The sequence below is a fragment of the Petaurus breviceps genome, unplaced genomic scaffold (assembly GCF_028583685.1).
Source record: "Petaurus breviceps papuanus isolate PSGF00001 unplaced genomic scaffold, PetGlider_PUasm1.0 90825, whole genome shotgun sequence".
Taxonomy (NCBI): domain Eukaryota; kingdom Metazoa; phylum Chordata; class Mammalia; order Diprotodontia; family Petauridae; genus Petaurus; species Petaurus breviceps.
This window is the reverse complement of record NW_027187353.1, coordinates 17,372,682-17,397,343: the sequence shown is the minus strand read 5'-3', so window position 1 is coordinate 17,397,343 and position 24,662 is coordinate 17,372,682. Positions and strand designations below refer to the sequence as shown.

General features: G+C 45.0%; 1 protein-coding gene across 1 annotated transcript in view; it reads left to right on the top strand.

The window, feature by feature from the left end:
• Positions 1-19,352, top strand: part of CHRNB4 (cholinergic receptor nicotinic beta 4 subunit) — a 20,307-nt gene extending 955 nt beyond the window's left edge. Inside the window, exons 2-6 of the mRNA XM_069071551.1 lie at positions 5,587-5,735; positions 12,062-12,106; positions 12,857-12,966; positions 13,641-14,604; positions 18,747-19,352. Coding sequence (XP_068927652.1) covers positions 5,587-5,735; positions 12,062-12,106; positions 12,857-12,966; positions 13,641-14,604; positions 18,747-18,878 — 1,400 coding nt within the window. The 3' untranslated portion in view covers positions 18,879-19,352. The remainder of the gene's footprint in view (positions 1-5,586; positions 5,736-12,061; positions 12,107-12,856; positions 12,967-13,640; positions 14,605-18,746) is intronic.
• The last annotated feature ends 5,310 nt before the right edge of the window (positions 19,353-24,662 follow it).

Sequence of the window (24,662 nt, the reverse complement as noted above, 5' to 3'; positions counted from 1 at the left end):
AGGAAGTAGAGAAGAAGGTAGAGAGGAGAGAAAGAGAGGAGAGAGAGAAGGGAAAAAGAAAGAAAGAGGGAGGGAGGAAAAGGAGAGAGAGAGAGAGAGAGAGAGAGAGAAATCTGATTTATTGGTTGCTTACTATGTGCTGGGATTGTAAAACTCAGAAGTGAGGGGATTTGCCCAGGGTAAAAACTAGCCCACACGGCTAGTAAATCTTAGAGCTGAGGTGTGAAGTCTAATAACTTCTATTTCTAAAGCATTTCAAGGTTTCTAAATGACTTTCTTCACAACAACTCTGGGGTAGACATTGTTATTTTCTCTGTTGGGCAGAAGAGGAAGTGCAGATGGAGTGACTGGATCACAGATCCTCGCTTAATGAGTATGAGATCCAGGAATGGAGCTCAGGTTTCTTGATGCCCAGGGCTCTCTCCCCCTTGCCCCACTGCCTCTTCGGAGGCTGCACTAGTGAGCTGAGGTGATCTCTTCCCACACGCACACTCCCTCTCTCCCTCTCTGTGAGTGAGAGTGTTTTAGCTATGGAGAGTAGGGTGACCTTGCCAGACCTTTCTGGTCAGAACTTGATTCGTTTAGTTTTCCTTTTTTGAGTCCTGGGTCAAGCACAGACAGAATCCTAAAGTAGGCATTGGTCAAAGAAAAAAAGAAACTGACCCTTTATCCCAGAGTTGTAAAGCTCTGGTTTCCCATAAACTGTCCTCAGGTAGGATAACAAAATCACTTAATGACAAACCTTTGGGGAAAGCATCTCCCTTCCAAGGATGAAACTTGGAGGTGGTTGGGCCCTCAGAACAGAGAATGTCAGAGCTGGGGGGTGGGGGTCCTCAGTCAGGAGAGCTTCTCTGCCACCTTCCTCTAGGATCAGCTCACGAGTCATGGAGAAATCCACTAAAGTGAGAATCGTTTGTCTGAATCTGCCTCTGGGGCCCTTTGGGAATCAGGGAGTGAAAGGGGGTTGGGTGGAGAGGATTCAGAATCCCATCAAGACCCAATCAGAAGTCCCACAACCTTGGTCTGAAAATGTAACTGGCTATGAGAACATGGTCCTTTGCATCTGCTTCCTTCATCACATGAGGGGTGCGGACTAGGTAACTCCAACATCTCTCCAGCTCTGGCATTACCTATTCTACGTTCTAATGCCCTTCCCCAAATTCTCTGTTCTGTGTTCTAAACTCCCTTGCAGAGCTGACACACTAATGTGCGGTGTGCTCATGTCCTTTCTAGTTCAGATATTCTGTCCTGTGTTCTAAGGTTGCTTCTGGCTCTGACATTCTCTCTTTTAGACGGTTTAATGGCCTTCCCATCTCTGTAGGATCTGGGAAATTCCCTTCACTTCTCTCCCTGACTCAGTTGCCTTTCCCTGTAAAAGGGGGATAATAACATCAGCACTTCCTACCTCCTTCTGTCAGCCTTAAAGTACTGTTATTATTACCATGCCAAAAGAACTCGTTGCTTCTCTTTGCAGAGAGGAATTTTTTCACTGCTAAAGCCAGGCTCTGGAATGAGACAGGTAAGCCTGATGGGGGCGTGGGGAGAAAGTTGGTTTGCATTTAAAGGCCTACTCCTGAATGCATAGGTGAAGGAGGGAAGGGGTGCTGAAGGTACTGGACCGATGGCCTCTGGGACTAGAGAAGATAGAGAAGGTCCAGTAAGAAGAGCACTGACTTTGGAGTGGGACAGCCTGAGTTCAAATCCTGCCTCACTGATGATCTGGGAAAAGTCACTTAACTTTATTGGGCCTCAGTTTTCTCATCTGTAAAATGGGGTAGGCTTTTAGACAGGCTTTCTTCCTGCTCTCAATGCAGGGTGGCCCTGGATCCAAGATCTGACTTGACTGAACAAAGGCAGCTAACTCTCTGAGGGCCTATGAGGAGGCCTCATGACTGGACTTGGGAGGGTATAAGGCCAACATTGTTTAGAGTGGCCACGAAATGAAAGGGGAAACCAAGATTAATCAATGATCAACATTAAAGATGTCCTTCCAGGTATTTTAAACCACAATTCTCAAGTTCTTTTTAGCTACTACTGACATCTAGTGGTGTCCTTTGTGTGGATCAGACCAGCAATGGGGCAGAATCAATCCCTTTTGGGGTTCAGGGGTCCCCTCAACCCCTCTCAGAAGACTGAGTCCAGTTCTGCCAACAGTTCCCTAAACCTAGCAACGAAATTGTCATGAGGGTCAAAGGAGATGATGTATATAAAACTTGAAAGTATATATAAATGTTAGTCATTAAAATCATAATAATTATAATTGTTTTTATTCTCTGCCCCCAGAATGCCTAGAAAAAAGCACTGGGTTTAGAGTCAGAGAACCTGGGTTCAGATTCCACTTCTGCTACTGTGTATAACCTTGGATAAATTGCTTCCTCTCTTTGAGACCAAGTCTCCTCATCTGAAAAAATGAGAGCAGTTGGGGTGATAGCGTCCCCTAGCTCTGTCTCTGAGAGTGTATTTCTTCACCTTGTCAACTTAGGGGGCCACCCAACAGTAACCATTCATTTCAATTCAATTCAACAAATATTCCTTAAACAGCACCTACTGTGTGTCGAACTCTACACTAGGTGTTATAGGAACCTATGAGCTTTTCCCCCTATTCAGATACTCTCATTTTCCAAATTTCCCTCTAGGAAACCTGGGGTAGAGAAGAGGGGACCTGCCTACCTCCCTTAAAGTCTTGTCCCTATAAGGTTCTGCTAGGGCCTTGCAAAGATTGGGAACTGCCACACATGGAAAGGTGCCTTCAGACTAGAAATTAGACCCACTTGAGTTTAGAGTGTAGATAATAATAATCTCTGGCATTTACATAGAGCTTTGAGGCCTACTAAGCACTTTACACACATTAATAAGAGCTGACATTTATACAGAGATTTAACATTGGCAAAATGCTTTATTATACATTTGAGTTTCACTACAACCCAGCAAAGGACATAGCTTATAGTTTTTATTATCCCCATTTTGCAGATGAAGAAACTGAGACTCCAAGAGGTTAAATGAGTCGTAGTCACAGAGCAGAGCCAGGACTCCAACCTGAGTCTCTCTTGATTGCAAGGACAGCAGTAATGCAGCAGACTTGGCTGCCCAGCCCTATTTGGGTAATGCTCCTGCTGAGTCTCCTGGTGGGCTCTGCCACCTGGGTTAGAGTTGCAGAACCAGTAGGAGCATTATACAAGTCACAATGACCACAAGAGAGATAGGTCAGAGGAGTGAGAGGTTAGTGGAGAGGAGAGCAACTCTTCCCTGTGACTACCACAGAGAGGACCAAGCTCTGTGTTAGGGAGGACCCTTGTTGGCAAAGCTACTGTTCTAGTTAGGTCAGCCCAAGTCAAGTTTCAACCGCAAGACCTAGGCAAAGGGGGAGCCTGCCTCTGCGTCCCATAGAGAGAAGGAAAGGTGGGCCAGGGTGATGATGGCTGGGTCTAAGTGCAGGTCAGAGGGAGCCCAGGAAGGCCAGAAATGACAGAAAGCAGAGGGTGATAAGGCATCCACAGTGCAGGACCCCCAGAAACACCCTTCCACTCTATCCCACTCGGTCACAGGATCACAGAATTTTGGAGTTGAAAGGGACCCCAGTGGCTATCCAGTCCAGCTCATCACTTTGGGGCTGCCCGCAGTTACATACAAGATCCCGTTCAGGGGACTAGGGGATCCCTGCCCTCTAAGAGTTTATGGCTCTACTCTGTGGCCCTCTGCTCTGAGGTGAGTCCTTGGCTGTGACCAAAATTTCATGAAGAACTCCCGCCATGCTCACTTCTTCCCCGGCCCCACTCCTTACTATCTTGGCTTTCCCACCTCCTCCCAGCAACCTTACTCTCCTATGGGGGACCCTTCCCCCCACCTTGCCAAGCTCCTTTTAGGTGTTCTCTTTCCCCATTAAAATGTAAGCTCCCTTAAGGGTAGGGCCTTTTTTGGCTCATGTTTGTATTGCCAGCACTTGGCATAATGCTTGGCACAAAGGGATAACTCAATAAGTTATCTATCCATCCATCTCTCTCCATCCATTTGTTTATCTCTACTCATTCACCTATCTCTCTATCCATCCATCTCTCTATCCTTCTGTCCATCCATCCATCATCTATCTCTTTATCTTCTAATGAATACCAAAGCATTTTAAGTGCTTGCTATGTACCCAGTATTTTGATGAGCACTGAGGATACATAGTAAAAACCAGCCAGTCCCTGCTCTTACAGAGCTCATATTTGAACTGGGCAGAGGGTTCATGTGCAGAGCAAATGTAAAGGCCCAGAGATCTGAGTGGTTCAGTCGATGACAAAACCCAGGGGCCATCAGGGTGCCTGAGTAGATCACATGGCAGTGCCCGAGGGTCTGAAGGGCATATCAATAGGGCAAATGGTAACAAGGTCTGAAGAACCTTTAAGAGCAGTGGTGGAAGAATGGAAAGTCTCAGTAGCCCTCCATCTTACCAGAAGGATTGCAGTTGGATGTCTACCCTAGCTATGACATTTGAGCAGTGGGAAAGGTAGCCTCTAAGAATCCCAGGAAGAATTTCTGGCATCAGAAGTCCTAGAGCTGAAAGAGCTCTTAAAGATCTTCTAGTCCAAACTCCAGCATTTTATAGATGAGAAAACTGAGTTTCAGAGAGGCAGTGACTTACCCAAGGTCACACAGGGAAGATGGGGCAGACTCACAATGGGACAGGTCTTCTTATTCCATATCCATTGCTCTTCCTACTTTGTGTTGTCTGCCCATCCAAGGAACAGTCTCACCCCCTCCATCTCAGGTCCGTACCAGACAGAGACTAGATCCTTCCCAGGGCCTGGAGCTCTGCACGCTATCAGCAGAACCTCCAGGCAGTCTGGCTGACTCGAGGACTCCTCTTTCGGGTCAGTTGATCAAGGATGGAGACATCAAATGTAAGGAAATACTTGGAAGATTTCTTCAACAGCTGATAAATATTATATCTGTTCTAAATAGGCAGTGAGTTGGAAAAAGGATGGGAAAAGATGAGAACTCTCCCTGAGCCAGCTTGTTTTGGTCACCCCTCCAGCCCTACTAATCTAGTGCCCACTTTGAAGGGCGCCCACCAAGGGACAGGGCCATAACTAGGCAAGCCAACTGGGACTTTGCCCCGGTGTACTGAAATTTAAAATGCGTTACTAGTACCCTGCTTGGTGTTTGCCTTGAGGGACAGAATTGTTAAAGAGTCCTGAAGGCAACTCTTGTTCTAAAGACCTCTCTTCAGGGGCCTTAACACTAGGATCTGCCTCAGTCTCTCCCCCCAGTCAACTACATTGATTCAGTTTCTACTGATTAGGAGCACCTCTCGGGGCCTGGAGAATACAGTTCAAAAGAAGATTGTACTTCCCAGAAGCTCACTGGTATAGGGGAAATCCTGGGTTTAACCGAAAAGGCGAACCCATGGAATTACAGCACCACCATTGACTAGAACTCTCTGAGCCTCCATTTTCCTTTCTATAAAAGGGATTATAATTGCACCTACCTCACAGAAACACTATGAGGAAACGAGAGTGTAAATTTTGCAATCCTTAAAGCTCTCTGATGGCCGGTCCAATCGACATCACTTTTGAACTCGGGATGTAATGGTGTACCATTTTCCAGGGAACTGCAAGATGGCCAATGCAGAGGAGAAGCTAATGGACTTTCTTCTGAACAAGACTAGGTACAATAACTTAATTCGCCCAGCTGCTCACTTTTCCCAGTTGGTGTCCATCAAGCTGCAGGTGATCCTGGCCCAGCTCATAAGCGTGGTAAGTCTCCGAAGGGCACTCAGGCCATTTGTCTCTTGTCCGAATCTAAGGCTGGCAGGCATTTGGTAGGCAGGGAAGGAGGTGGGCAGAGTGTGGTTTGTTAGCCCTCTACAACAGGTCATGGATCCAATTCTTAGGATTTTCGCTAGTGCTCCTAAGCTTGGGAAATGTCGAGTAGGGAGCACGTACTGGGAGTCTAGTCCAAGATGTGGTACTAACTAGCTGCGTGACCTTGGGAAAATCATTCCAACTGTCTGAACTTTGGTTTCCTTTTCTATCTGCAAAATGAGAAATGACACGATTCCCAGAGCAGTCATGGGGTTAACGTAACGATCTCAGAAATGTTAGCTCAGGCATGCAGCAAATTCAACCTGGGGTACTAGGTTCTCAAAGACCAGAGTCTTCTGTCCTGGGATTCTTGGCAAGTCTCCCACCTAGAGAAGGCATCACAAGATATGCCTGGAGGCACATACAAGAATTGATTTACTGGTTACTCAGGTTAAAGAGGAGGTTTTTCCGACCCTCTCGAAAGGGAAATCCCTGAGGACCCAGGTGCTGCCATATGCACCAAATGGCTTTGACTTGCTTTATCTCACAGTTACATTCTTGTTCTCTGTTCAGAGTTCAGCATGTGCCTGGAACATAGGAGACTTTTCATAAATGCTCATTGACTATCTAGCTGACAGTGAGGTTATGGTTGATCTATTAATGACATTTCATTTGTATAGTTCTTTCCTCCTTTTAAAATTTCCAACAAATTTTATTGATATATTATGTTTTGACATTGCCTACATTTCCCCAGATACCTATTCTTCTCCGCTCTCCCAGAGAGCCATCTCTTGTAACAAAAATTGTTTTTGTTTAAAAAGAGAAAGAAGGAAAAATAAATTCCACAAAACCAATCAACCCATAGGAAAAAAAAAAAAGCTGACAATATATACAATGTTCTGCACCTCCTGACCCCTTCCTTTTGCAAAGGAGTGAAGGAAAAGAGATGTCTGTTTAAAAAAATTTATTTTCAGTTCCAAGTTCTTTCCAGCCTTCTACCCCTCCCCCAGCATAAGAAATCCAATACTCATTATACATATGAAGTCGTACAAAACATTTTCATGTTAGCCATGTTGCCAAAAAAAGGCAAGAAAAATGAAGTGGAAAAAATATGTTTTGATGTGTGGTCAGAGTTTATCAGTCTCTCTCTGAAAGTGGAGCATTTTTCATCACAAGTCCTTTGGAATTGTCAGGGATTATTGTATTGATCAGAGTAGCCAAGTCTTTCTCCTCACAATTCTGTTACTAGTCCAATGTTCTCTTAGAGAGGTGTCTCCTCATAATTTGGTTACTTCCACTTTTGATTTTGTGTGTGTATCTGTTCTTCCCATTTCCATTGTGTATATTGTTTTCTTGGTTCTGTCTTCTTCACTCTGCATCAGTTGATATAGATCTTTCCATGCTTTTTTGTATCTATAACACACATCATTTCTTACAGAACAGTAATACTCCCTTACATCTGAGGATCATAATTTAATTAGCCACTCCCCAATTGATGGACCTCTACTTTGTTCCCGGTTCTTTGCTACCTCAAAAATGTACCACTATAAATATTTTGGTGTCTACCATACCCTTCTAGTCAATGACCTCCTTGGGTGTATGTCTAGTGGTGGAATCTGTATCAAAGAGGATGGAATATTTTAGTCACTTTCTTTGCATCATCCCAAATGACTTTCCAGAATAATTGTACCAATTCACACGGTGCCACCAACAATATAGCAATATCCCTGCCTTTCCCCAATCCTTTCAACATCGACTTTTCCCATTGTGTAGCACTTTAATTGTTAAATATTTCCTTCATTAAAAAACTTGTGAAGAAAGTATGTCATTATTATTTCCATTTAACATTTTCCATTTAAGAACAGGCTCTAAAAGGTTAATTGACTTGCTTATGAACACACAGGTAATTAAATGTTTGAGAGGGAATTTGGACCTAGGTCTCCAGACTTCCAGTGTGCTATCCACTATGCCAAACTGCTTCTATCCCAAAGTTCTTCTACCTTTCTTATGTCCTAGACCCCTTGGGAAGTCTGGTGAAACCTCTGGACCCCATCCCAAAATGATTTTTAAATGCACAAAATAAAATACATAGTATTACAAAAGAATCCAATTGTATTACAATAAAGATGTGATTTTTTTTTCCATCCAAGTTCACAGACCCCCTGAAATCCATACACAGACACCAGGGTAAGGAACCCTGATCTACTTGGTCAGATAACAGCAACGTTCATTCATGGCTCCCTGTGTTAGAAATCTGATCCTAATGTGCTAGAGAGAACAGGGAAGAGTGTTCAAGGATGCAGCTATTACTGACCTGGTGACTCGATCATCATTGCCCAGGCTGGCTTCCTTTGCTCTTCAGATCTTGGGCAGCTTCCAGCCTTTATACACCCTTGTGGGGAAAGTTGAGTTGTTGAGTCACATTTTTCCTTGGAGTCTTGTTATAATTGTGGAGATCTGTTCCCAAAGAAATTGTTTTGACACAAGCAAGGAAGGTAGCCTGGGATGGTGGAAGAGTCAAGGACCATAAGGCCATGACTTCCCCAGGGACACACACACACAACACAGTGGAATGATGAGATTACAGGACCCTAAATTTAGAACTGGGAATGACCTTAGAGATCTCTAGTCCACACCCCTGAGAGTCCAAACAGAGGTGAAGTGACTTGCCCAAAGTCACACAAGTAGGACACAGCAGAGCTAGTCTACCCTCTTTCTTGTGCTATGCAGCCTTCTCTGAATTAGACTACTATACCCACTGTCTCCATGACCCTTTCAACAACCCTGTCTAGTGGAGGTCTTACCCCAGAGGAAGTCTCCCAGGAGCAATGGGTCCTTGGAGTTGCACTGCTTTTGTTACTAAGAGATCCCATTTGGCCTTCTTCTGCCTCAGTTTCCCTCTCTGTCTCCACATCTTCCTATCTCCCACTCATGGAGCTCAGCCCCTTCAGTAGAATGACCTGCCTATTGCAAACACAAGCCCAGACATTGGAATTTGAATCAGGGGCTGTGGGTTTGAGTCCCAGCTCTGACACTGAGTCTCCCACTCTCACATATAGGATAGGGTCGGACAAGTCTTAATGTCTTCCTCTGTAAAATGGGCATGATTACCTTTTGGCTCCAACTCTGATACTTAGGTGTATGACAAGGTGTGACCCTGGGCAAGTCACTTAATGCAAATATGTATAAGGTGCCAACTTTGTGCCAGGCACCCGGTAGATGCTAGGGATAAATAGACCAAGAGGAAAGATTGTCCTTAGCTGTGAGTAAACAGGAGATAGGAGGAGTTTCTGCTCCACTCGAGCAGCTGGGGGGATGTATAGTGGGTAGAATGATGGACCTAGAGCAGGAGGACCTGAATTCAAAATGGCGCCTCTGCCAAACTCAGCTATGTGGTCCCAGCCTCAGTTTCCTCCTCTGTAATATAGTAATAATCCTAGGTTGTTGTAAGGATCAAACGAGCTAGTTATGCAAAATGCTTTGCAAAATGTAAAGCCCTGTGCAGATTGTTATCGTTGAAAGTCTCAAGTGAGATAATAGAAGACAGGTGCTCTCTGCAAGCCTTAATGTTGCTGCTGTTCCGTCGTTTCAGTCAGGTCCGATTCTTTGTGACCCCATTTGGGGTTTTCTTGGCAGATATACTGGAGTGGTTTGCCATTTCCTTCTCCAGCTCATTTTACAGATGAGGAAACTGAGGCAAACAGGGGGACATGACTTGTCCAGGGTCACACAACTGCTAAGTATATGAGGTTGGATCTGAATTCAGGACTTCCCGACTTGACCCAGGACCCTGTCCATTTTGCCACCTAGCTGCTCCACAAATCTTAAAGGGCTTTTAAATGTTAGATACCATTACTGAATGCTGATTTTATGATCCTTTTGTGTTTCTCCGTTAGAAAATAAAAGGGATGATATAGATGAATTCTAAAATCCCTGCCAGCTGTGCTCCTTGCTTCAGACAGTTCCTGGCAGCCCCACATGCAGGGTGTAGAACAGGCTGCCATAGCCTGGGGCCAGCTCTGGGCAGGTAGCTGGGGTAAAGACTGATCATGTTTCTGGCTTCTTCCAGTGAGTTCCAGAAAGCTCGGGGCCACATCACAGATCACCAAAGGGGCAGTGAATTGGTTGAATCCTGGAGAAAAACAACAAGCAGTTGGCTTCTCTCTCAGTCAATTCCTAGTTTACTGAATCAATTAAATCTTATCAGGGATGAGCCGAGGGGTTGACCAGTCAGGTCTGGCACTTGGGTTCTCTTTATCTCTTCTAAGGGCTTCAGCTTAAGGCTTGTTTGGCTCAGGGACAGAAGGCTGCAGATGCTGCCCTGATGTGGCCTGATTGGCTAGGGGAGGCTTTCACAGCAGAGGCAAAGCAGTGCCCCAGGCCTTTGGCCATCATCTCTGGTCACCTACAGTCAGCTGGGTTTCTAGAAGAGGTCAATGGCAGAAAAAACTGCCTCCAAATTCACTTTCTCTGTCTGGAATTGGGGAGTGAGGATCCTGAATTCTTGTTGTGTGAAGTGAATATTTGGAGTTTGACTCACATTTTCTCTATTATAATTTTGGAGATGTGTTCCCAAAGAAATCATTTTTCTTCAAGGAAGGGAGGTAACATGGGATGACTGAAGAGTCAGAGGACATGAGTTCAAATCCCATCTTACCACTTGAGTGACCTCAGACAAGTCAGTTACTAGCACTCAGCTAGTTTCCTTATCTGGGAAACAGGGACAGAGATTGTTGTACTAGATGGCCTTTAGAATCCTAAGTAATAAAGGTCACACTTAAGAATGGTAACATTTAGAGTACAGAGGAAAAGAGCCCTGGGCTTGGGACCACAAATTCTGGTTCTGCCCTTGACCCTGCCCCTGGCTGTTGGTGTGACCTTGGGCAAGTCACTGATACATTCATATTTATACACCAACTACTCATAATAATATCCCTTTTAGACCTTAAATATGACCATTGATACATAATAAAGCAAAATAAATAATAATGATGATAATTAATAGTAATGATAATATAACTAGTACTCATCTATTAAATTCATGAATCATAAATAAATCACAATGCACACATAAACCTCAGTCACACCCTTAGGAATTATTTTAAAGGGTAGGTGCTAGGAGATACATGTACTCAGGGCGATTCACAATTTGGTTTCCTTTTGCTTTCTCAGGAACTGTCAATAAAAGTTCTTTAATGATTGTAGCTTCTGTGATAAATCGAGTCTTCCATGTCTGAGCTGAATTGGTTCAAGCGTTGCTTGATTAATACCTTACTGGGCATGATATCTCAGCCAAACTAATTTATATGCCGAATGGCTTCTTTGATTTTCTGTTTCTAATCTGTTCCTCTGCTCAACTAGACTATTCTTTAATAGCAACTGTAATGTCTATCACTTCCAGCTTCAAACTTTGTGATTTACTTCTGAAATCTGTCTTTTCCCTCCCCTTTACTTTCTCTCATCTTTCTAGGTTCAGACTTTTGATCCTCTCTCCAAAGGACTCCACCTTAGCTTATAGTTATTAATCAAATTCTTATCATCTATCTCTGCTCAGATTAATTATGTTTGTCTTAAAATTCTACAATAGTTCTGGTATCCATACCTCACTAGTACATGATAGCTTGTCACATTCAAAATTCAGCAAGAGGAATTGTCCCATAGAAGTAAAGTGGCTTAAATAAAAGTACCAGAATTGGAAAAATTCAGGCAGCTCTTTTCCTACTACGTCATATTGAAGGGCATCCCACCCTGTTAGTTGGCTTGAAGCTAAGTTCATTTCCTGTAACCACAAAGAAGGAATCCTTTATGTTCCCAAGAAGAATAGGATCATTGAATCATAGACTCAGAACTAGAAAGATTCTTAGACAGACCATCTAGTCCAATCCCTCCATTTCATATATGAGGAAACAAGCTGAACAAGGTCAAGTGATTTACCCAAGGTCACCCAAAGAGAAGCCAAGATTTTGCAATAGGTCCTTTGACTCCAAACCCAGGGTTCTTGGTCATGTGCCATGCTAAATCCTAGCCAATGCATCCAATTCAGGTCTATTCGATTCAACAAACATTGATTAAAAGCATTCTACATGCCAGCACCTGTCTTCTGTACCACAAAGATGGAACAATGAAAGCTCGTGGAGTTTATGCTCTTAATAGGGAAGACATCACAGGTACACAAACTTGAAACAAGGCATAGATCCAGACAAAGCAGCTAAGGCAGTTTGAGGAAGGAGAGTTCACTTTGGGCCAAGATGATCCTGACGGCTCTTTTCCCTCTTTAGAATGAACGGGAGCAGATCATGACCACCAACGTCTGGCTGCAACAGGTAGGTGGAACCAGGGCTTTCAGATACCGAGGTGTCCTTAAGCATGCAGAGGCCATGGCCAACAAGCTGCCAGGAAGACTGCCACCTAACAGAGCCAGGTTGTGCCCTCCCCCCAGCTTTGGACCTTTCTGCTTCCGACTCAGTGCCTAAGTGTCTAAGCCCAGTTTTGAAATTGGGTCCAACTTTCTGTTTGGTTCTTTGGCCTTTCTCACTTATCCCATTACCCAGACTTCTTCTCTCTCCCCAAGCCTGTTAATTAGTGCTGTCTCTAGCATGGCTCAGTTTCCACTGTCCTGCTTCCCCATGCAGGGAGCGAAGACTGGACAGGTGGGTGCTTCACAGCTTTCTCTCTCTGATCCTCAGGGTCCCATAATGTAATCCAACCAGGACACTGACTGACCATGTTTTCCTCTGAGTCTATTAGAGTTTGCTCATCTATAAAAGAGATGAGGATGGGGCTTGTGTTGGTTAAACTGGGGTCCCTAAACTTATTTTTCAAAAAAGTATCCTAGTAACTGTACTTAACTATAATTGGTTTCCTGTGCAATCCTCAGTATTTTATTTGATGCATTTAAAAACATGATTCTGAGAAGGATTTCACCAGACTGCTCCAGGACACCATGAAACCAAAGAATCCCTAGACTAGATGATGCTAAGGGCTAAGGTCCCTTTCATCTCTGACGTTTTGTAATTCTGTGGCCCACTCCAAACATTCATTCCATATCCCTCTCCATCCCACCCACCTCTCAGGAGTGGACAGACTACCGCCTGGCCTGGAACTCATCACAGTACGAAGGCGTAAATATCCTCAGGATCCCTTCAAAGCGCATCTGGCTTCCAGACATTGTGCTTTATAACAAGTGAGTGAGAGAGCCAGGGCAGGGCCCCAGACAAGGCTGGGAAGGGGAGTCAGTGGTTGGCCAGAGCCCATGAGAGCAGTTCTATGCCAAGGGCCTCATCTGTGGCCTGAAGGGGAATGGATTGGAGAGGGAAGAGGCTGAATTCTGTGCCACTAATTTGGAAGCCATTCCAATCGTCTAGGCAAGAGGTGATGGGAGCCTGAATTAGAGTGGCAGCTGTGTAAGCATAAGAAGAGGAAAGAATCAAGAGAAGTGGTGGAATTGGCAGGACCTGGCAATGGATGTGGGTGATGGTGACTTGAAGCATGGGCATGAGTGGAGCTCATCTCTTATGCACACCCATTACTTAGTTTATAAAATCGAATAACCAGCATGGGGGCTACCTAGACAGAAGCATAGAGATTATTAGTACACTCCTATTTCATAACACAAATTACACTAGTTAGTGGCCGAGGGAGGACTAGAACCCAGATCTCCTGGTTCTCAATCTCATACTGCAGTTCTCTTTCCTAAACAAAGCGATCAATCAACTGTCATTGCTGGGTATGGTGGTGGGCACTGGGGATACAGGCATGAAGAAGGGGTGAGGGAGGGGTGGGACACACCGTTCCTTCCTCCTGCTCACCCATCCCTCCTTCTCCGCTTGCTCCCCTGCTCCCCTGCCTTCTCCTCAGTGCCGACGGCACCTATGAAGTCTCTGTGTACACCAACGCCGTGGTGTCCTCCAATGGCAGCATCTTCTGGTTGCCCCCGGCCATCTACAAGAGCGCCTGCAAGATTGAAGTGAAGCACTTTCCCTTTGACCAACAGAACTGCACACTCAAATTCCGATCCTGGACCTACGACCACACGGAAATCGACATGGTCCTCAAGACGCCCACAGCCAGCATGGACGATTTCACCCCCAGCGGAGAATGGGACATTATCGAGCTCCCAGGCCGGAGGACGGTCAACCCCTTGGACCCCAGCTATGTGGACGTGACCTATGACTTTATCATTAAGAGAAAGCCCCTTTTCTATACCATCAATCTCATCATTCCCTGTGTGCTCATCACATCCCTCGCCATCCTGGTGTTCTACCTGCCCTCAGACTGCGGCGAGAAGATGACACTGTGCATCTCGGTCCTGCTAGCCCTAACCGTCTTCCTCTTACTGATTTCCAAAATCGTCCCCCCGACCTCCCTGGACGTCCCCCTCATTGGCAAGTACCTCATGTTCACGATGGTGCTGGTGACGTTCTCCATCGTCACCAGCGTATGTGTCCTCAATGTGCACCACCGCTCCCCCAGCACCCACACAATGGCCCCCTGGGTCAAGCAGCTTTTCCTTGAGAGGTTGCCCACTTTCTTGTTCATGAAACGCCCAGAGAACAACCCCACCAGGTCCCAGTTTGACCAGCGCCGGAGGAACAGGTCTGAATCCCCCCACCACGCCAGCACAGGCAACCTCTACAAGAATTCTATGTACTTTGTGAACCCCACCTCGGCCCCAAGGACGGCAGCTGGCGCCCACAGCTCAGGGGGCCAGAAGGATTTCCGCATCAGGTCCTCCAAAAGGTACCAGCCCGAAGTGCAGGAAGCCATTGAAGGTGTGAGCTTCATAGCCGACCACATGAAAAGTGATGACAGCGACCAATGTGTAAGTCAGCGCACCCCGAGGGGAAGGAATGGAGGGCAAAGGGGGTGTAGCAGCAAGCACCCCAAGCGTCCTCAGGGTTTGCAGCTACCACAGGTTCTTGGATCTGCTTTGCTAAAGGAAAGCAACTCAAAATGGGTTAACAAGCTTACTTTAATCAGTCAGACATATATCATTTACCTTATTCAGGAGAAAAGGTCAGCACCCTGAATCTCAAAGTATACAGGCATAATTATCAAGACAGAAACATCAAGTAGACAGATTTCCAAACTGTCCAACCATTACATCCATACCCAGTCAACATCTGGGTTTCCACATTCTGGGTTTTTCAAAGCCGGGGGACTCTCAAGAACGGCTTCCCAAAATTCAGATCAAATCACAGAACACTTCTCAAAGTGAGTCCCAAAACAAAGCTACACATCAGGGCTTATATAGCCTTCTCCTGGCTCAGAGAATGTAACAACCTTATTGACCACTGGCCAATCAAAAAGTATCAACTGAAAAACAAGCCTCCCCCACCCCAGGCTTCAGGTGCACATTAGCCTAGGGGCAGGGAAGATCTTTAAAATTTACATTCTTATTACAGGGGGCTGTCGCTTCTCTTTCCTGGACCTTCCCAAAGTCACACTAGTTTATCTAGCACATAGACCCTAGAGCTAGAAGGGGCCTCAGAGGCCATTGAGTCCAACCCTCTCATTTTACAGATGAGGAAACTGAGACCTAGAGGAGTGACCTGAACAAGGTCACACAGGTAGGGATACAAACCCAGACCCTCTAAGTTCTGCCTGTTTCTCTCTGTGCCAGCCTGCTTCCCTAAGTAACTCCAGTTTGTGTCTTTCCTTCAATATTGTTCTCTCTGTGATCTGCCTTGTATTATAAATAGTGAGAGCAAGTACACACACACACATACACACACCACACACACATACACACACAAACACACCACACACACACACACACACACACACACACACACCACTTTGAATTCAGTACTGTCAAACAGAAAATCATGAGAACCAAAAATAGCCTAGTGTGGAGAAAGATGCTGCAGCCCCACCAGTCTTCTGAACAGGAACTTGTTCCAGATGTCCGAAATCTAATTGGGAACTTAATTAGCCTCAGCACACACAGCAGGCTCCAATTTGCTGCCTCCCGAAAACAGGTCCGTGGCATAGTAGAGTCCATTGTTCTCCACATTACAGATGCTAATGCTGTCCCTGCCAATGTTCAGTCAAGTCTGCTCACACGACACCAGGCAGAGTTGTAAATAGGAATGCTCACAACCAGGCCAAATCCAGCTGGGCATGGGGAGGATGGAGGGAGGCATGAGAGGTCAGCACATGGGCCCCACAAGAGAGATACCTTGACAGGGGGATGCTGTATGGAGCAGCCTGGGGAAGATCACTTTGGGGAGGAAGCATCTCCCTTTGCCCCCTTCAAATCTGGCACCTTGAAGTGAAGCCCCAGTTACTCAATCCTAGTTATAATTCTGACACCCAAGGGCAGTTACTGGCCTGCAGACATATAGCATATAGCTTATCCTGGACTGCACTAGAAAGTGTAAAGTTATAAGGAGAAGGGAGGGCCAAAAGTCACTAAGATAAATATTGTATTTTGGGATAAATAAAGTAGCAACAATTGACAGACGGGAACTGAAGAATGCCTGTGGCATTTTTAAACTCCAGAGCACTGAAGTTGAGGGACAGAAGACCTAGATCTCAGCCCCTCTCTGCCACTAACTCACTCAGCTAACCTAGGGCAAAGCATTTCTAGTCTTTGGACCTCAGTCTCCCCAACTACAAAGTGAGGAGATGCACAGGTTCATAATATTTACAGCTGGATGGGACCCTCTCATATAGTTCAATCCTTTTATTTTCTCAAGGAAACTGATGGTCTTCCATTCCATGTTCTAAGGACCCTCTCAGCTCTGCCATTCCATGTTCTAAGGACCCTCCCAGCTCTGCCAGTCTCTGTTCTAAGGACCCTCAAAGTTCTGACATTCTCTGTTCTAAGGACCCTCAAAGTTCTGCCATTCTCTGTTCTAAGGACCCTCCCAGCCCTGACATCCCATGTTCTAAGGCTGCTCCCAGTCTGATGTTCTATGTGGTAACATCTTTTTCAGCTTCCTATGTTCTGTGTTCTAACTTTCCTCTTACATTTGAGATTCCACATTCAAAGGTCCCCCTAGTCTCTGACATTGTGTTCTAAGGGCCTTTTCAGCCCTAACCTTCTGTGTTCTGAGGTCTTTCCTAGTTCTAATATTCAGTGATTAGGAAGCTGGGGTTACAATGGAAAAAGCACTGGCTCTGAAGTCAAGGGACCTGGGTTCAAATCCTGACTAACAACCTGGGTGTTTGGGGGCATATAACTTGAAGTAGCTGAGTTAGGTGATACAGTGACTAGAGCTCTGAGCCTGAAGTTGGTAAGACCAAGAGTTCAAATCCAGCCTCAGATACTTACTAACTGTGTAAGCTTCACTAAGTCATAGAACTTGTTGTCTTAATTTTCTCATCTGTAAAATGGGGATAATAACAGCAATCTACTTCCCAGAATTGTTGTGAGGATAAAATTAGATAATATTTGTAAACTTATATAAATACTAAACCACTGTTATTATTATTTAACCCCCCCAGGCCTCAATTTCCTTACCTGTAAGATGAGGGGGTTGGGTTATGTGACCTCTGAGGCCCTTTCTAGCTTCAGATGTATGATTCTGTTATTCTAAGCTAACTTTTCCCCACAGTACAGGGGGAAAAGTGTTCTCAGGGAGTCGAGAGATGTTCATTAACCCCATGAATATCTCCAAATAGGTAGATGATTAAGAAGAGAATTCAGACAGAATGGTGCACATGTATGCATCTGGGCATGTGTGTACATGTTCATGTGTGTGTGCGCGCACAGGCATGTATGTTTGGTTGTCTAAGTATAAGAAATAACAGCTGCTCCTGTTGACGGAGTTGGCCTAGAAAGTAAACCAAGCATGTTAATTTCTAGGTGCCTTGTGGAAGGAATGCAGGGTTTCCTGATCCCTGTGGATACCTTTAGCTGGTCAGGTCTGAAATCTTCCTTCTGGACTTGGCTAAATCTGAGATTTCAGATGAACGGAAGCAGGAGCCGATATAAAGGGGGAAAGGGCCCAGACGATGGGGTGTTCCCTTGATACCAGCGTGACTTGCTTTTTCTAACTCAGAATATTTTTATTTGACTTGGACTGACCTTTCTCTCTGATAGTGACATTTCCTATTCACTGATTGATTCCTCCATTCATTCAATAGAGATTTATTAAGCATTTGACATAATAACAACTCAAGAAGCCTCATGTCCCCATGGACTGAGAACCAAACTAGGAGTCAGAAAGACCTGTGTATCAGCTAGATCCTTGCCACAGATTGAGAAGAAATTATGTATGCATAGAAATTATTGATATATAGAAATAAGAAGAGATTATTTGACTCTAGACTTCTCAAACTAGAAAGGACATTGGAAATCATCTAGTCCAAACCCCTAATTTTAGATGAGGGGTTGATGAGAAAACTGAGGCTCAGAGGATGGAAATAGATTGCCCAAGGTCACACAGGTAGGAATAGAATCAGGATTCAAACCCAGGACCCTACCCTCTAGAACTAGTGCCTTCCTTATTGAATCACATAGCTTACTTACCCAGATCTACACACCAATAAAGTATCTTGGGCCAAGACTAGAACCCAAACCTCCCGGTTCCAAATTCAGCACTGAAGTGCTCTTTCCAAAATCTCTTCATGGTCATTAAATAAATAGCAATCGATCAAATGGTAAGAGTTGATTAAGTAAGTGCCTACTATGTGCCAAGGACTGTGCTAGACACTGGCAGTACAAGGATAAAGAATGAAATCATTCCTACCTGCAAGGAGATTGCAGTCTAAAAGCCAGCTCTGGGAAGATTTATGCTGCGGCAGCTGCTAATAATTGATCTTTATCATCGTCATCATAACTGGCATTTCCATAATATTTTACTGTATGTAAAGCACTTTATGTGCATGAACTAGTCATTTACATTTGAAAGTTTTAGTAAAACACTTACTCTGATCACTATGAAATGTTCAATGCATCTAACCACCCTGTTTTCTCTCCCCTTCTCCCATCTCATTTCATGCTTCCTTCTCCAGGTCATTGAAGACTGGAAATATGTGGCCATGGTAGTGGACAGGCTCTTCCTCTGGATATTTATCTTCGTCTGTGTCCTGGGTACTGCTGGCTTATTCCTGCCTCCTCTCTTTCAGAACTACTCTCCATCCTAGGGTCCTTGACCACCCTGCTACCCCCTTCCCTCTACAGACTACGTCTACCAAAAGGAAGTTGGTCCAGTAAGGGCTGGGGTCTCTTAGAAGATGATGTTATTTCCGTCTTTTCAGTGAGAGAGAGGAGAGAGAGAAAGAGAGAGGGAGAACCCCTTTTTATCTCTTGAAACTAATTCTGCACCTTACAGAGTGTGCTGAGGGTCTCTCTGTCTGCCACAAGCCCAGTGGGTCTGACATTGGCAACTGAATTCAACAGCACAGGAAGTTGAGGATATCCCCCTTCCCACTATGTCGTCTAACCCTCCCCTCCCCCTAGATCTGCACCCAAACTGTTTTATAAGAAACAATTACTAAAGATATTTCTTTCCTCTGGTTTTTACTCATCTGCTGTTCAAAGGTTGCTTTGAGTAGTGACAGAAACAATGGTGTATGAAATACTTTGTCTTAAGACCTTTTGTCGAGGGTCTTATTGGTAGAAACCAAATAAAGATGTGAACAGGGAATGTTTCTTTCATCTATTATTGGATTCAATAAAATCTGGTTGCTTGGGTGGAGGAAATCTTGGGAGTTGGGCTATGGGATTAGGGTGGCAGGATTGTGGGGCCCAGAATGCACCCTAGAGGTCAGAGGATCAAAGCTGCTTCCTGTAGTCCAAGGGAATCTCCTCTACAGCCTCCCTACAAGGAAGTCATCTCAATTTAGCATGAAAACCTCCTACCCCGGGGGGAGCTCATTACTCCACAAGGCAGCCCTTTGCCATAGTCAACCAGCTCTTATTATCAGAAGTGTCATTGCACTGAGGTGGGTTTCACCGAACTATGAGGCAGATCTTCCTAATGAGGAGAGACACTGAAAACTAGAAAACAATTTCTTGTGATGGCAATTCATTAAAGGCCTCCCAAAAGAGGCTAGGAGATCGCTGCCTGCTTAGAGATTTTGTACAAAGGATTCCAGAAGCATTTGGCCAACTCAGAAGGCACAGGATGGCTCTGTAATACTATACGTGACACCTTCCTGGGGAAAGAAGCCACAGACGAATGCCCTACCCCAACACCCATGCCTACAATCCACCCCATGTGCCCTACAGCAATGAGACTAGTTTCTTGTGCTCTTAGTTTATTCCTTCACTTAATGTTCATTAAGCACCTACAAGGCTCAGAACTAATTGCTGGAAATACAAGTAGGTCAAACTGGCTAAACAAAGAATGCATAATGGGAGTCATGTGAAATAAACCTGGAAAGACAGGCTGGGGGCAGACTGTGAGGGACTTTAAAGGGAAATAGAGAACGATATAAGACATCTATTAAATGCCTACTGAACACTGAGGATTCAAATAAGAAAAAGACAATCCCTGCCCTCGAGGAGCTTACAATCGAATGGGGGAAAGCAACACACAAAAGAAAGCTTGGGGGGGAGCTAATTGGAGGAGACCACCAGGAGGTACCAGGGAGGAAAGGGGAGCATGTTGTTCTGCTCCTCTCCTCTGCAAGCAGAGCTGCTGATGGAAAGTGGAGAGTTAGCTGCAAAGTTCCAACCCCAGACCTCTGTAAAGGAAAGCTTGGGAAGGGTTAGTGCTCTAGCCTCCAGGCCTCCAATGAGAGGGGAGAGGAGACTGAGTGGGTTGAGACAGAGTAAGACTTCGCACTTTATTGGAGAGGCAATAGGGAGCCATGGAAAATTCTTGGGTAGTAAACTGATGTGGTCAGACCTATACTTCAGGAAGATTACTTTGTCAGCTGTATAGAGGATTGATCAGGGAGGGGTGAGATTGGAAGTCAGGAAAATAATTGGGATGCTCCCACAAAGGTACAAGGGATCAGTTATTCAATAAACATTTATTAAATACCAACTGTGTTCCAAGCACTATGAGATAAAAATCAGGCTTATGGTCTAGTGGGAGAAACATCATTATCCATACCAGCATATGCAAAATAAATAGAAAATGGCCAGGGTGGTGGTCACAGGACTGAGGGATATTCAGAGGAGGTTGAAAGGGTTCAGTGTGAGAACTCAGTGGATGCCGACTCAAGAGTCCAGGACGACTCCTCAGTCACAGACCTGGGGGACTGTGGTTGGAGGAAAAAGAGGCTTAGGAGGTCAGAGGGCCCACATCTGCCCGTCTTGTTCCCAGTCGCCTCTGCCTCATGGTGCTGAGGCTGATAGTGTCGTTTTTGATCTAGACCACTCTAGAAACGCAGGGCCAGGATGGAGAAAACACTGAGTGAGAAGCTGCAGGGAACAGAGAAGGCAAACCAGATGGGCCTCCCCTGAACCTCCCCCTTTCGGAGGTCCTGGCCATAAATTACCAAGGCTGGAGAAGGCTATGTGTCAGGAGGAAAACATACTGAAGGCTTACCAGCTTGTAAACACCAGGAATCTGGACCAGAAACCTGGTACAGGGGAAGAACCCTGGGCTGGCATGACGGTTATGATGATAATAATATGCTATTTATAGGGTTACAAACATTAGCTCATTTGATCTTCACAATAGCCCAGGGAGGTATTATCACACCCATTTCACAGACGAGGAAACTGAGGCTGAGAGAGGTTACAAGGTCACACAACTGTACAGTGTCTGAGGCTAGATTTGAACTCAGACCTTCCTGAATCCAAATTCAGTGCTCTGGTCACTGCACTAAGTAGGTGCTTCTAAAAGTTAGGAGATCCTGATTAACTTAGCTTTGGAACCCTCTATAAGTCCCTTCCCTTCTCTGGGCTCCATTGCTATCCTTTGTGAAATGATAGGGGTCAGGGGCAGCTAGGTGTCACAGTGAATAGAGAACTGGCCCTTGAGTCAGGAGGACCTGAGTTCAAATCCGGCCTTAGACACTTAACACAAAAACTAGCCGAGTGACCTTGGGCAAGTCACTTAACCCTCCAAAAAGCAAAAAAAAGAAATGATAGGGGTCAATGAGATGGATTCTCCCGGAGTTCCCTTCCAGCTCAAACACTCCATGGATGTCGGACTCTATGCACGTTCTGGGGGTGGGGGACCTGCCTTTCAGAAGGGCTCTTAGCCATTTTGATCATAGGTGACTGTCACTCCTGGTCATCTGACAATGGGGCTCCTACACAATGTTCCTGTGGGGGGCTTTCAGATCACGAGCATACAAGTCCTACAGCCTGGCCCCAGGAGGAAGATGATGCAGAGGGGGCTGGTACGTCTGGTCAGAAGGTAGGGGCTCCAAGCCTCACTCTACCACCAAGTCCTTCCCACTCTTTCAGTTTCCACTTATCTGTAAAAGATTAGGGCTGGATTAGACGATCTCTAAGGGTCCTTCCAATTCAGATGTGTGAGCCTATTAATAATAAGGAGTTTTTCTGGGTAATGTGTGGATGTTTCAAAGGGCTTTCTCACAACAGGCCTCTGAGGTGAATAGAATAGCCATCATTATACCCATTTTACATGTACATATATATGTATATGTGTGTATATATGTATGCATGTATAGTATAGGTATGTATATGCATGTATACATACACACAAGCATACAGTTATCCCTTCCACGTCATGGGGGTGAAGGACACATCACCTTCCATAATCTGGAAATCCCCATAAAATTTTTGACCCTCCCTTCATACCAGAGAATTAGACAGATTGTGTTTTCTTTTATGGGGTGTTTATAGTACCTTATTGTAAAACTTGGGTTATAGGCTCTGTGTTGCCTCCTGGACTGTGCTTGTTGTCTGTGGCTTCAGCAAAACTCCCCCAAAATTCCCATTTAATTTCTTATGCCAACCCACAATATATTGAAACCGCAATGGGGAAAATCATGATGTGGAAGGGATAATTGTGTTTATATATAGGTATTGTGTGCGTGTGTGTACATATGATACTTTTATATGTGTCCACATGTATGCATACATGTGGACATGTGGTGTTCATGTGTATATTATATGTATGTATGCATTGTGTGTGTGTACAGTGTGTGTGTGTGTACACGTATGCACTTGAAGGGAAAGTGAGAGCCAGGCAGAAGAGCCAGGAGTGAGGGAAAGCACACCAAGCTGGAGATGAAGTCCAAGGAGGATCTGGGTTCCAATGCCACCAAGGCTGTTACTAGCCAGGTCACCACCTCCCCACCCCTCCATCTTCTCACTCTCTTTTCCAGCTTTGGCTCTTGTGACCCTCTGGCTAAGCCAGGCAGCTCTTTACCTGAGGACAGAAGTCATCCCAAAGGTTGATAGAATGGCTTCCCTTCAGTGTACTCTGCCATCTTTACATGTACTCTCTTTCATCTCCACATTATTGGCACCGCGGAGATTGCCTGGCATTTGTCAGGTACCCAATGAATCCTAGAAGCTGATGGGCAGATTGACATTGCCTCACATCAGCAATGACAGTCATTATTTCTGCCATTTCCCACTGAAAAGCAGGATAGTCTCCAAGGGTTCTTCTTGACCTTGTCTGTGCCCTGGCACAGCATCTGGAAGTCTGGGAAAATCTAGGCACCCTCCTCAGAATTATGTCTATTTCATGACTGAAGGAAATGTTAAAATTCAGTTAGAGAGGAGTGAAATTTAAGATATAATTTCTTTCTCATCCAAGTTCATAGACCCCCCCTAAATCTAGCTATAATCCCCTTGGGGGGATTTAGATCCAGTTTTAGAAACCCTAGGAGCTCTAAAGCTCCCCACATCTAAGCTTTTAGGGAGAAATCAATTATCCAGAAAGCATTTATTAATCACCTACTATCAGGCTCTGTGCTAGGTCCTGGGGTTACTGAGACAAAAAAAAAAAGAAACAATTCCTGCTTTTTAAAAGCTTACATTTTATTATACATAAATAAATATGTACAGAATGAACACACACACACACACACACACACACAAATAAAGTAGTTAGAGAGGGAAAGCACTAGCATCTGGGGGAAGGGGATCAGGAAAGGCTTCGTGCAGAAGGAGGCACCAAGCCAGAGTTTGGAGGGAAACAAGATTCTCTGAGGCCCAGGAGAGCAGGGAGGGCAGATCTGATTTGGATCCCAGAGACCAGAGGAGCCATTGGAGGGTTTGGGGTATTACTAAGGCCTGAGATTTTTTTTATCCCTTTGGAATCTCCCCCTCCTTCAGATACCTTGTATATTAACCCCTCAGCAAACTGTATGTCACCTCCAGCACCCATCTCCTTGGTCCAATTAAGCTACTTTTATCTTTATTCTTCTTAGCACCACATAAATGAAAAGCTTACTAAGACCAAGGGGAATACTAAAGTGGCAGACAAGCCAATTGTGAGGCCGTGGACAGATCAGAACTCTGCTCCTTGCTCTGATTAGGGGGAGGAGGGCCACGAGGGCAGAGCACTGCCTACGTTGTCAGCCCGGGTCACCTTCAGGCAGGACCTGTCTTTTGCTTCTTCTTGGATCCTACTATGTTCCAGGCACATGAACGTTTACTGGCTGTCTTTATTTGGCATTTTTGCTTAACTTTTTTCTTTTTTACTTATGAGAGAAGGTTTAATAGGAAGGCAGGTTGAAAGGGAGAAGAAAGGGTGATATTTCCCAGACAGCTTCGATGTAAAAACAAAAAGCATTTGTAAAACTTCTTTTAATAAGTAATCATTGGGACTGAGCTGGAGAAAAGGATCACACTAAGGGTCTGGTGGGTAGTGGAAGTGAAGGTAACATCGAAGTTCTGAGCAAATTAAAGACTGTGCTTTGGTCAGGGAAGGAGGGCAGGGGATAAGGAGGAGTCCTGCCCCCACACAGCCAAGTTAGCACTGTGAACTTACTGATGAAAAAGGAAGGAAGGAAGGAAGGAAGGAAGGAAGGAAGGAAGGAAGGAAG